The sequence below is a fragment of the Oncorhynchus mykiss genome, chromosome 6 (genome assembly GCF_057628025.1).
Source record: "Oncorhynchus mykiss isolate SJ-2025 chromosome 6, ASM5762802v1, whole genome shotgun sequence".
In the NCBI taxonomy this organism is placed as follows: domain Eukaryota; kingdom Metazoa; phylum Chordata; class Actinopteri; order Salmoniformes; family Salmonidae; genus Oncorhynchus; species Oncorhynchus mykiss.
Genome location: NC_143027.1, coordinates 82,922,501 through 82,934,606, shown reverse-complemented (window position 1 = coordinate 82,934,606; position 12,106 = coordinate 82,922,501). Strand labels below are relative to the sequence as shown.

Here is a 12,106-nt window from a genome sequence, read left to right as displayed (position 1 = left end):
TGTTCGGAACATGTGTACCAAGTTCCATTACAATACCAATATCCGTGACTGATTTATAAGCATTTATGTGACAGACCACGCCCACGTGAATGTTTATTTGTCAGTTGCGGCAATGTTGTTTGACGTACTAACATGGATTATAATGTGCTTACAGACCTTGGTCTATAGATTTCAGATATCACGTTTGGTGAAGATCGAGTCATTCAGTGCCAGAGGAGAAGTGTTTTAAGTGTTTTTCACAAAATTAAAAATTGTGGAAAATCCATCATAATGAATTTGATGGGTTCTTGAGGCAAGTTTGTTATGTGTGATGAGAGGGAAATATGTATAACATTTCATGACTCTAGGTCACACAGGATGCGGGGGCTGACCTTTCAAAGTTTGCATTTCCAATCGCTTGTTATAGAGCCACTATGTGGCCAATCCGCATGGATTTGCATGAGAGGGTGTGGCTCTTGGGCCTTTACCATGTGGCTAAATTACACAATCCTGGGCTTTTTCATCTCACAGGAATTAGAATGTTTTCACCAAAACAGCAGAAAAAGGAACATAATAATAACAATAAGGAAGTGGAACAAATACAAGAGAGTTTCACCAGCTTCACAGCTTGAACCCCAAATAATAAAATATAAGAATACTAACAAAGTAAACAGCTCAGTAGAACAGAATAAACATGTTAACATCAGTATAATACAGGAAGGGATCATTTATAGTCCAATATTTACATGTGTTTTGGGGAAGGGGGGAAGTGTTTAAATGATGCAGTATAATAAGAGTCTGGTAGCAGCAGTTGTGATGTGTATGTAGCATGAATGTGTGTGTGTGTGTGTGTGTGTGTGTGTGTGTGTGTGTGTGTGTGTGTGTGTGTGTGTGTGTGTGTGTGTGTGTGTATAAGTGAGTGCATGTGTATGTGTGTATAAGTGAGTGCATGTGTGTTAAGGTGCAGAGAATCAGAGCAGGTGGTCAGTCCAGTTTAAGTGTTCAGCAGTCCGATCGCTTGTAGAAACTGTCTCTGAGCCTGTTGTTATCAGACCTCATGATCCGATACCGTCTGCCTGACGGGAAGGGAGGGCTGGGATTTGTGGAGTCCTTGATGATGCTGTGTGCCTTCCTCGCACTGATTCAATTAGATTTTGTGGAATGCGTGGGAGTACGGTCCCTGTGATTTACTGGGCCTTGCAGTCATGGTCGGAGCAATTTCCATACCAGGCCATGATGCAACCAGTCAGGATGCTCTCGATGGTGCAGTGGTAGTATTTGGAGAGGACCCGGGGCGGCATGCAAATTTCTTCAGCCGCTTTAGGAAGTAGAGACGCTGTTGCGCCCTCTTGACAAGAGTGGTGGTGTTGTTAGTCCATGGCATGGCTGGTACCCACACTCTTACCAACCTCTCCATGCCCACTGTCCTAGTGCCACAGACTTGGGGTGTATCTCAATAGTGGGATTGAAGGGAAGGAGATGAAGGAAGGGGAGCCGCTTTAGACTATTGAGATACAAATGCTACTCCTGGCTGGTATGGGCTGTCACCCAAATCCCTGCCCACCTCCATGCCCACTGTCTGTGTGGCATCATAGGGCTATCTGTGTGGCATCGTAGGTCTGTCTGTGTGGCATCATAGGGCTGTCTATGTGGCATCATAGGGCTGTCTGTGTTGTATGATAGGGCTATCTGTGTGGCATCATAGGGCTGTCTGTGTGGCATCATAGGGCTGTCTGTGTGGGATCATAGGGCTGTCTGGGTGGCATCATAGGACTGTCTGTGTTGTATGATAGGGCTGTCTGTGTGGCATCATAGGGCTGTCTGGGTGGCATCATAGGGCTGTATGTGTGTCATCATAGGGCTGTCTGTGTGACATCATAGGGCTGTCTGAATGAACATGTCTTGCATGAGCTCAACTCTGGGGCCAGAGAGTCTACTGTGTTTCTGCAGTTGGAAAAACAACTTTACTCAGGTTACTGCTGAAGCCATTAGTAGTTGTTATGTCAGACCACAAACTCTAATTGTATTATTATTCAAGCCTCTCCACGATGCAGTAATCATCTAGATGTTTATTCTAAGTTTGATTCCACCATAGAAAACAGAAATGTATTTGCAATGTTTATCCTAACTTTAATTACAAAGATGAACCTCATTTCCAAGTTATTCTAATGTTGAATGAATTCTATTTTGTTTTTAGAAGCTGTGCTTCGCTCAAAAGGTATGTCTTCATCCCAAATGGCTCTCTAATCTCTATTTAGTGCATTTTGGGCCCTGGTCAAAAGTAGTGCACTATATAGGGAATAGGGTACAATTTGGGACTAAACCTATGTCTCTGAAGGAATGCATGGCTGACACTTAAATGATTTCATAACAAGTTTAAAAAAAACACTAGCTGAGACCTTGCCAGTGATATTGGAACCACCTGCATTCTGTGTATGTTAAAAACGACACAGTTCCATGGATTGTGATGGCAATTTGGGGCTTGGTTGGCTGATCCTTATCTTTAGGTCTGGATCTGGGCACTGCGTGTGTCGGCCTGTCTGGGTCTGTGTGTGTTGGCCTGTCTTTCTCTGGGTACTGTGTGTGTTGGCCTGTCTTTCTCTGGGTACTGTGTGTGTTGGCCTGTCTTTCTCTGAGTACTGTGTGTGTCGGCCTGTCTGTCTCTGGGTACTGTGTGTGTCGGCCTGTCTTTCTCTGGGTACTGCGTGTGTCGGCCTGTCTTTCTCTGGGTACTGTGTGTGTCGGCCTGTCTTTCTCTGGGTACTGTGTGTGTCGGCCTGTCTTTCTCTGGGTACTGAGTGTGTCGGCCTGTCTGGGTCTGGGTATTGTGTGTGTCGGCCTGTCTTTCTCTGGGTACTGCGTGTGTCGGCCTGTCTTTCTCTGGGTACTGCGTGTGTCGGCCTGTCTTTCTCTGGGTACTGCGTGTGTCGGCCTGTCTTTCTCTGGGTACTGCGTGTGTCGGCCTGTCTTTCTCTGGGTACAGTGTGTGTCGGCCTGTCTTTCTCTGGGTACTGCGTGTGTCGGCCTGTCTGGGTCTGGGTACTGTGTGTGTCGACCTGTCTGTCTCTGGGTACTGTGTGTGTCGGCCTGTCTGTCTCTGGGTACTGTGTGTGTCGGCCTGTCTGTCTCTGGGTACTGTGTGTGTCGGTCTGTCTGTCTCTGGGTACTGCGTGTGTCGGTCTGTCTGTCTCTGGGTACTGCGTGTGTCGGTCTGTCTGTCTCTGGGTACTGCGTGTGTCGGCCTGTCTCTGGGTACTGCGTGTGTCGGCCTGTCTTTCTCTGGGTACTGTGTGTGTCGGCCTGTCTTTCTCTGGGTACTGTGTGTGTCAGCCTGTCTTTCTCTGGGTACTGTGTGTGTCTGCCTGTATCTGTCTCTGGGTACTGTGTGTGTCTGCCTGTATCTGTCTCTGGGTACTGTATGTGTCTGCCTGTATCTGTCTCTGGGTACTATGTGTCTGCCTGTATCTGTCTCTGGGTACTGTGTGTGTCTGCCTGTATCTGTCTCTGGGTACTGTATGTGTCTGCCTGTATCTGTCTCTGGGTACTATGTGTCTGCCTGTATCTGTCTCTGGGTACTATGTGTCTGCCTGTATCTGTCTCTGGGTACTATGTGTCTGCCTGTATCTGTCTCTGGGTACTGTGTGTGTCTGCCTGTATCTGTCTCTGGGTACTGTGTGTGTCTGCCTGTATCTGTCTCTGGGTACTATGTGTCTGCCTGTATCTGTCTCTGGGTACTATGTGTCTGCCTGTATCTGTCTCTGGGTACTATGTGTCTGCCTGTATCTGTCTCTGGGTACTGTGTGTGTCTGCCTGTATCTGTCTCTGGGTACTGTATGTGTCTGCCTGTATCTGTCTCTGGGTACTGTGTGTGTCTGCCTGTATCTGTCTCTGGGTACTATGTGTCTGCCTGTATCTGTCTCTGGGTACTATGTGTCTGCCTGTATCTGTCTCTGGGTACTATGTGTCTGCCTGTATCTGTCTCTGGGTACTGTGTGTGTCTGCCTGTATCTGTCTCTGGGTACTGTATGTGTCTGCCTGTATCTGTCTCTGGGTACTATGTGTATGTCTGTATCTGTCTCTGGGTACTGTGTGTGTCTGCCTGTATCTGTCTCTGGGTACTGTATGTGTCTGCCTGTATCTGTCTCTGGGTACTATGTGTCTGCCTGTATCTGTCTCTGGGTACTATGTGCCTGCCTGTATCTGTCTCTGGGTACTGTATGTGTCTGCCTGTATCTGTCTCTGGGTACTATGTGTCTGTCTGTATCTGTCTCTGGGTACTGTGTGTGTCTGCCTGTATCTGTCTCTGGGTACTGTATGTGTCTGCCTGTATCTGTCTCTGGGTACTATGTGTCTGCCTGTATCTGTCTCTGGGTACTGTGTGTGTCTGCCTGTATCTGTCTCTGGGAACTGTGTGTGTCTGCCTGTATCTGTCTCTGGGTACTGTGTGTGTCTGCCTGTATCTGTCTCTGGGAACTGTGTGTGTCTGCCTGTATCTGTCTCTGGGAACTGTGTGTGTCTGCCTGTATCTGTCTCTGGGTATTGTGTGTGTCTGCCTGTATCTGTCTCTGGGTACTGTGTGTGTCTGCCTGTATCTGTCTCTGGGTACTGTGTGTGTCTGCCTGTATCTGTCTTTGTCTGATGGTCTGAGAACCTGTCCTCTCTCAAATGACATTCACCTCTGCCAGAACACCTACATTCCCTCTCCAATTCCCTATAGAGTGCACTTATTTTGTTCCCTATAGAGTGCACTTATTTTGACCAGCAAGTAGTGCACTACATAGGGAATAGGGTGCCATTTACGACACAGCCTTAGTGTGCAGCAGGCCTTGTCAGAAGGGAAACAAACAACCAGATGCCTAAATAAGACAGTGAAGGAAAGGTTTCAGTTAGAGGGACACGGAGAGGAGAAAACAGTTAGGCTGTGCTTCCACTGTGTTTACCTCGGCTTCACATTTACAACAGGATGTTGTTACAGGAACAGAAACATCCGATTGGTCGCTAACAAACATCCTGGGTGACACAGGATGTTGGCCTTCACTGGACAATTTGGAATGGTGGGAGGAGTATGTTAATGTGTTTACGGGTAAGAGAAGGACACACAAACTAATGCATGCATGCACGCACGCCGGCACGCACACACACACACGGCCGTAACACATCTGGTCAAGAGGAACACCTATGTGAGAATGCTGTTCATTGACCAAGTTCAGCATTCAACACTATTGTTCCCTCCAAGCTTGACACCAAGCTCAAAGGCCTGGGTCTGAACACCACCCTCTGCAACTAGATTCTGAACTTCATGTCAAGCAGACCACAGGCTGTGAGGATTGGCAACAACATCTCCTCCACACTGACTCTTAACACAGGGGCCCCCCAGGGGTGTGTCCTCACTCCTCTGCTGTACTCCCTGTTCACCCATGACTGTGTGGCGACACCCACTCCATCATCAAGTTTGCTGACCACACCACAGTTGTAGGCCTGAGTCAGCCTATAGGGATGTGAGTGAACTGGCAGGACAACAAGCTCTCCCTCATTATCAGCAGAACAAAGGAGTTTATTGTCAACTTCAGGATGCAGATGAGGGAACACGCCCCGATCCACATCAACGGCACTGCAGTAGAGAGAGTCAGCAGTTTTAGCTCCCTCCACGTCCACCTCACCAAAGACTTGACATGGACCAACAACACCACCGCTCTTGTCAAGAGGGCACAACAGGATCTTTACTTCTTAAGGCAGATGAAGAAATTCAGCGTGCCACCCGGATCCTCTCCAAATACTACCACTGCACCACCGAGAGCATCCTGACCGGTTACCTCACAGCCTGGTATGGGAATGGCTCTGTCTATGACTGCAAGGCCCTCCAGCGGGGGGTGAAGATGGCCCAGTACATCACTGGGGTGTGTTCCCACCCATCTAGGACATCTACTTGAAATGGTGCCTGAGGAAGACAGTTTCTATCTACAGGTATGGTGAACACTTGAACTGGACTGACCATTTGCACTGACTTTCTGCACCTTTGCACTTACATCACAATTGCTGCTAACAGACTTATATTTACTAATGCTAATACTGCACAATTTAAACACTTGCCCCCCAATCCCCCCCTTCCCCAATACATGTGTAAATATTGTACTAGAATATGTGCCTTCCTGTATTATACTTATGTTAAAATGCTTATTTCTATTCCACTGAGCCGTTTACTTAATGTTAGTAGTCTTATATTGTATTATTGGTTATTGTTGTTGCAGTGTGGAGAAGCAACCTGAAAGTTAGCATTTCATTGTGTATCCTGTTCATACAACTAATCAAACTTAAAACTTGAAAAACACACGCACAAACAGGGGTGTGCTAATGAGCGTGCATCTTTGCATGACAACAGAAGATGGTTCCTGGCAGTATCGATAATTAGTCAAACATAGAATGTAAATGAGTTGTTGTGATTAGAGGTCGACCGATTAATCAGAATGGCCGATTAATTAGGGCCGCTTAATTAGAATGGCCGATTAATTAGGCCCGATTAATTGGGGCCGATTTTAAGTTTTCATAATAATCGGAAATCTGTATTTTTCCATGCCGATTTAAAAAAAAAAAATGTGTACATCTTTATTTCATCTTTATTTAACTAGACAAGTCAGTTAAGAACAGTGTTATTTTCAATGACAGTCTAGGAACGGTGGGTTAACTGCCTTGTTCAGGGGCAGAACGACAGATTTTTACCTTGTCAGCTCTGGGATTCAATCTTGCAACCTTACAGTTAACTAGTCCAACGCACTAACCACCTGCCTTACATTGCACTCCACGAGGAGCCTGCCTGTTACGCGAATGCAGTAGAAGCCAAGGTAAGTTGCTAGCTAGCATTAACCTTATCTTATAAAAAACAATCAATCAATCAATCATAATCACTAGTTAACTACACATGGTTGATGATATTACTAGTTTATCTAGTGTATCCTGCGTTGCATATAATCGATGCAACGCTGGGGGATGATTTAACAAAAGCACATTTGCGAAAAAAGCACAATCGTTGCACGACTGTACCTAACCATAAACACCAATGCCTTTCTTAAAATCAATACACAGAAGTATATATTTTAAAACCTGCATATTTAGCTAAAATAAATCCAGGTTAGCAGGCAATATTAACCAGGTGAAATTGTGTCACTTCTCTTGCGTTCATTACACGCAGAGTCAAGGTATATGCAACAGTTTGGGCAGCCTGGATCATTGCGAACTAGTTTGCCAGAATTTTACGTAATTATGACATAACATTGAAGGTTGTACAATGTAACAAGAATATTTAGACTTAGAGATGCCACCCATTAGATAAAATACAGAACGGTTCCGTATCTCACTGAAATAATAAATGTTTTGTTTTCTAAATGATAGTTTCCGGATTTGACCATATTAATGACCAAAGGCTCGTATTTCTGTGTGTTATTGTGTTATAATTAAGTCTACGATTTGATAGAGCAGTCTGACTGAGCGATGGTAGGCACCAGCAGGCTCGTAAGCATTCATTCAAACAGCACTTTCGTGTGTTTTGCCAGCAGCTCTTCACAAGCACAGTGCTGTTTATGACTTCAAGCCTATCAGCCTAATGGCTGGTGTAACCGATGTGAAATGGCTAGCTAGTTAGCGGGGTGCACGCGAATAGCGTTTCAAACGTCACTCAATCCGAGACTTGGAGTAGTTATTCCCCTTGCTCTGCAAGGGCCGCGGCATTTGTGGAGTGATGGGTAACGCTGCTTCGAGTGTGGCTGTTGTCGATGTGTTCCTGGTTTGAGCCCAGGTAGGGGCAAGGAGAGGGACGGAAGCTATACTGTTACACTGGCAATACTAAAGGGCCTATAAGAACATCCAATAGTCAAAGGTATATGAAATACAAATGATATAGAGAGAAATAGTCCTATAAAAACTATATTAACTTCAACCTAAAACCTCTTACCTTGGAATATTGAAGGTCTCATGTTAAAAGGAACCACCAGCTTTCATATGTTCTCTTGTTCTGAGCAAGGAACTCAAACGTTAGCTTTTTTACATGGCACATATTGCACTTTTACTTCTCCAACACTTTGTTTTTGCATTATTTAAACCAAATTGAACATGTTTCATTATTTATTTGAGGCTAAATTTATTTGTATTGTATTTGTATATTAAGTTAAAAATAAATGTTCATTCAGTATTGTTGTAATTGTCATTATTACAAATAAATAAATAAAAACAAATTGGCCAATTAATAGGTATCGGCTTTTTTTTGGCCCTCCAATAATCGGTATCGGTGTTGAAAAATCATAATCGGTCAACCTCTAGTTGTGATTGGCCTGAACTTCAACCCAGCCAGCCAGTCAGCAGAGGATTGCCTAAAGTGTGTTAGATTCTCACCTTGGGGGACACGGCTCGGGGTTGCAGATGCGGCCCATGACTGGAGGGCGGCTAGAGGGGTCACAGAGAGAATCGTCAACCTCCTCTCCTCCTCTCTCCCGGCTCACACACCTGACCACTGCTGTCTGTCTCCCTGGGCGAGAGGGGGAACAGAGTTAGAGAGAGAGAGGAGGAGGGGGGGCAGGCTGAGAGAGAGAGAGGGTGGGTGGTTTAGGTGAAGAATGAAAAGGTGACCAAAAACAGAGAACAACAGAGAGGGGAGCTGAGAGAGGGCGAGTTGAGAGCGGGAGAGCTGAGAGAGGGCGAGCTGAGAGAGGGAGAGCTGAGAGAGGGAGAGCTCAGAGAGGGAGAGCTGAGAGAGCGAGAGCTGAGAGAGCGAGAGTTGAGAGAGGGAGAGCTGAGAGAGGGAGAGCTGAGAGAGCTGAAAGAGGGCGAGCTGAGAGAGGGAGAGCTGAGAGAGGGAGAGCTGAGAGAGGGAGAGTTGAGAGAGGAAGAGCTGAGAGAGGGAAAGCTGAGAGATGGAGAGCTGAGAGTGAGATAGTAGGGTTAGAGAAACAAAGAGGTCACACATGATAATGGACCTATATTCATACAGTTTCTTGACTGTTTGGCTCACTAATAATCACTAGACAGTCAGGGAGCGCTGAAAATTCCCTGATGGATAGAGGACTATGTTTTGCAAAATTGTATGGCAAGGAAATATAAGCAATTTTCACTGTGGCCTTCTGAACTGCATTAAAGAACAAATGTGGCCCCCGGGGGGAAATGAGTTCGACACTCCTGACCTCCTGTTTATGACTATGAGAATCCCAGCCTGTATAAAATAAATATGAAACTTTAATAAGAAAGCCATCTCACAGGGTAATAGTGAAGGAGTTATTTGAGTAATTACCAGATTTATCATGTAGACAAGGATGTTGCATGTTTGGGATAATGCTAGAGTAGAACCCTTTTTAGTAGTGTTTGGAATTTAGGATTATACCCAGGGTAATGTTTAGGATAATGTTTGTTTAAATGTTTGGGAATATGTTTTGTATGACCTTTTGGGATAATGTGGCAGTATTATTTCAGATAATGTTTGGGAAAATATGTTTGGTATGATGGTTGGGATAACAATGTTACAATGTTAGGTACAACGTTTAGGTTTCGTTGAAGCACCGGTGCAGCTCACCTGTAGCACAGGAGGCCGAGCAGCCACTAAAGCCCCTGTAGTCCCAGTGGTGGGGCTCCTCACCCTGGGTGTGAGGGCCTTGAGGATCCTGGAGGTCAGGAGAGAAGCCTGGGCCTAGAGTACAGGCTCCCCCATCGCAGGGCCTCTCCAGCTGGGGCCGCTCTTCACCGCACTCCTCCTCGGGCAGGTCCACCTCCGTCTGGGTGAAGGAGAGGAGGACACGACACTTCAGCTCCCGTGTCTGTTTGCCGATCCCACAGGTGACGCTGCAGGGAGACCACGACCCTGGGATTAACCTGGAGAGTACACACAGAGAGGAAGACTCAGCGAATGGAGTTAGGTAACACTGAGATGAACACGGATGAAATTGTATATGTCAGTTTTTGACTGTCAAAAGTAAAATGCATCTCTACTTTTTTCATAAGAATTAAGTCGTTTCATACAACAAATAAAAAAACTGACATTTGTATGTTTTTTTTCCAAAAGAACCTTCAAAGAACCTCCTGTATACAGTGCCTTTGGAAAGTATTCGGACCCCTTGACTTATTCCACATTTTGTTAGGTTACAGACATATTCTAAAATGTATTAAATCGTTATCTTCCCTCATCAATCTACACATAATACCCTATAATGACCAAGCAAAAACAGGGGGGGCGTTGCTGCACAACTATTTTCAGGTCTCTCCAGAGATCTTCGATTGGGTTTGGGCTCTGGCTGGGCCACTCAAGGACATTCCTGAGACATGTCCCGAAGCAACTCCTGCGTTGTCTTGGCTGTGTGCTGAGGGTCGTTGTCCTGTTGGAAGGCGAACGTTCACCTTATTCTGAGGTCCTGAGCGCTCTGGAGCAGGTGTTCATCAAGGATCTCTCTGTACTTGGCTCTGTTAATCTTTGCCTCAAGCCTGACTAGTCTCCCAGTCCCTGCCGCTGAAAAACACCCACACAGCATGATGCTGACACCACCATGCTTCCTCCATACATGACGCTTGGCATTCAGGCCAAAGAGAATCTTGGTTTCATCAGACCAGAGAATCTTGTTTCTCATGGTCTGAGAGTTTTTAGTTGCCTTTAGGCAAACTCCAAGTGGGTTGTCATGTGCCTTTTACTGAGGAGTGGCTTCCGTCTGGCCACTCTACCATAAAGGCCTGATTGGTGGAGTACTGCAGAGATGTTTGTCCTTCTGGAAGGTTCTCCCATCTTCACAGAGTAACTCTAGAGCTCTGTCAGTGTGACCATCGGGTTCTTGGTCAGCTCCCTGACCAAGGCCCTTCTCCCTCGATTGCTCAGTTTGGCCGGGTGGCCAGCTCTAGGAAGAGTCTTGGTGGTTCCAAACTTCATCCATTTAAGAATGGGGGGGGGGGTCACTGTGTTCTTGGGGACCTTCAATGCTGCAGAAATGTTTTGTTAACCTTCCCCAGATCTGTGCCTCGACACAATCCTGTCTCAGAGCTCTACGGACACTTCCTTCCACCGCATAGCTTGCTTTTTGCACTGACATGCACTGTCAACTGTGGGACCTTATATAGACAGCTGTGTGCCTTTCCAAATCATGTCCAATTCATTTAATTTACCACAGGTGGACTCCAATCAAGTTGTAGAAACATCTCAAGGATGATCAATGAAAACAGGATGCAGCTGAGAAACATTTTGAGTCTTATAGCAAAGGGTCTGAATAATTATGTAAATAAGATATTTCTGTTTTTTAACATTTGTAATACATGTACAAACATTTCTAAATGCCTGTTTTCACTTTGTGGTTATGGGGTATTGTGTGTAGATTGCTGAGGATTTTTTTTATGTAATCCATTTTTGAATGAGGCTGTAACGTAACAAAATGCAGAAAAATGAAAGGGGTCTGAATACTTTCCAAAGGCACCGTATGGTTCTAACTAGAACCCTCTATGAAGGGTTCTACCAATAACCATCTTATAATCTAAAGGTTCTTCCTAGAACCATCTGTGAAGGGTTCTAAATCAAATCAAACCAAATGTATTTATATAGCCCTTCTTACATCAGCTGATATCTCAAAGTGCTGTACAGAAACCCAGCCTAAAACCCAAAACAGCAAGCAATGCAGGTGTAGAAGTTCTCTACCGAGAACCTTTTTATCTTTGGGGGGGTTCTTCCTATAACCCTCCATGAACAGTTGCACTAACCTTATTAGACTTTAACATGTAATTAGTTTTGACAATACATTGCATGTATCATAAGGCCTTTATGTGAGGGCCTAGTTATACCCTAACACAGCGGTGTTAGGAACATCCTGGTTTACAGGCCTGCAAGTCACATTAAACTGGCATTATATTAGAATCCAGCCAGAGTTAGGAGATCCTGCAACCTGCATTCAGAATGAATGCCAGGGTTGGGAAGATTGAATACTGAGACTAACTCAATCATCTAAACAGGAACAACCATCTCAGTAACGGGTGCAATAAATCACATTACAAACATATTGGATTCGTTTAGAAAACTGTATGTTATTTATTTCTGTGTAGCATAAAATGTATCAACCAAGCAATGCACATGCAAAAACATAGATATTACTGTAAAACAAACAATTCCGAAAATCTCGCT

At 45.2% G+C, this 12,106-nt stretch overlaps 1 protein-coding gene across 1 annotated transcript in view; it reads right to left on the bottom strand.

Moving 5' to 3' along the window:
• LOC110506865 (ADAMTS-like protein 3) overlaps positions 1-12,106 on the bottom strand; it is a 224,875-nt gene that overhangs the window by 48,148 nt on the left and 164,621 nt on the right. Inside the window, exons 16-17 of the mRNA XM_090239130.1 lie at positions 9,533-9,828; positions 8,362-8,494 (exon numbers count right to left, since the gene is read on the bottom strand). Coding sequence (XP_090095256.1) covers positions 8,362-8,494; positions 9,533-9,828 — 429 coding nt within the window. The remainder of the gene's footprint in view (positions 1-8,361; positions 8,495-9,532; positions 9,829-12,106) is intronic.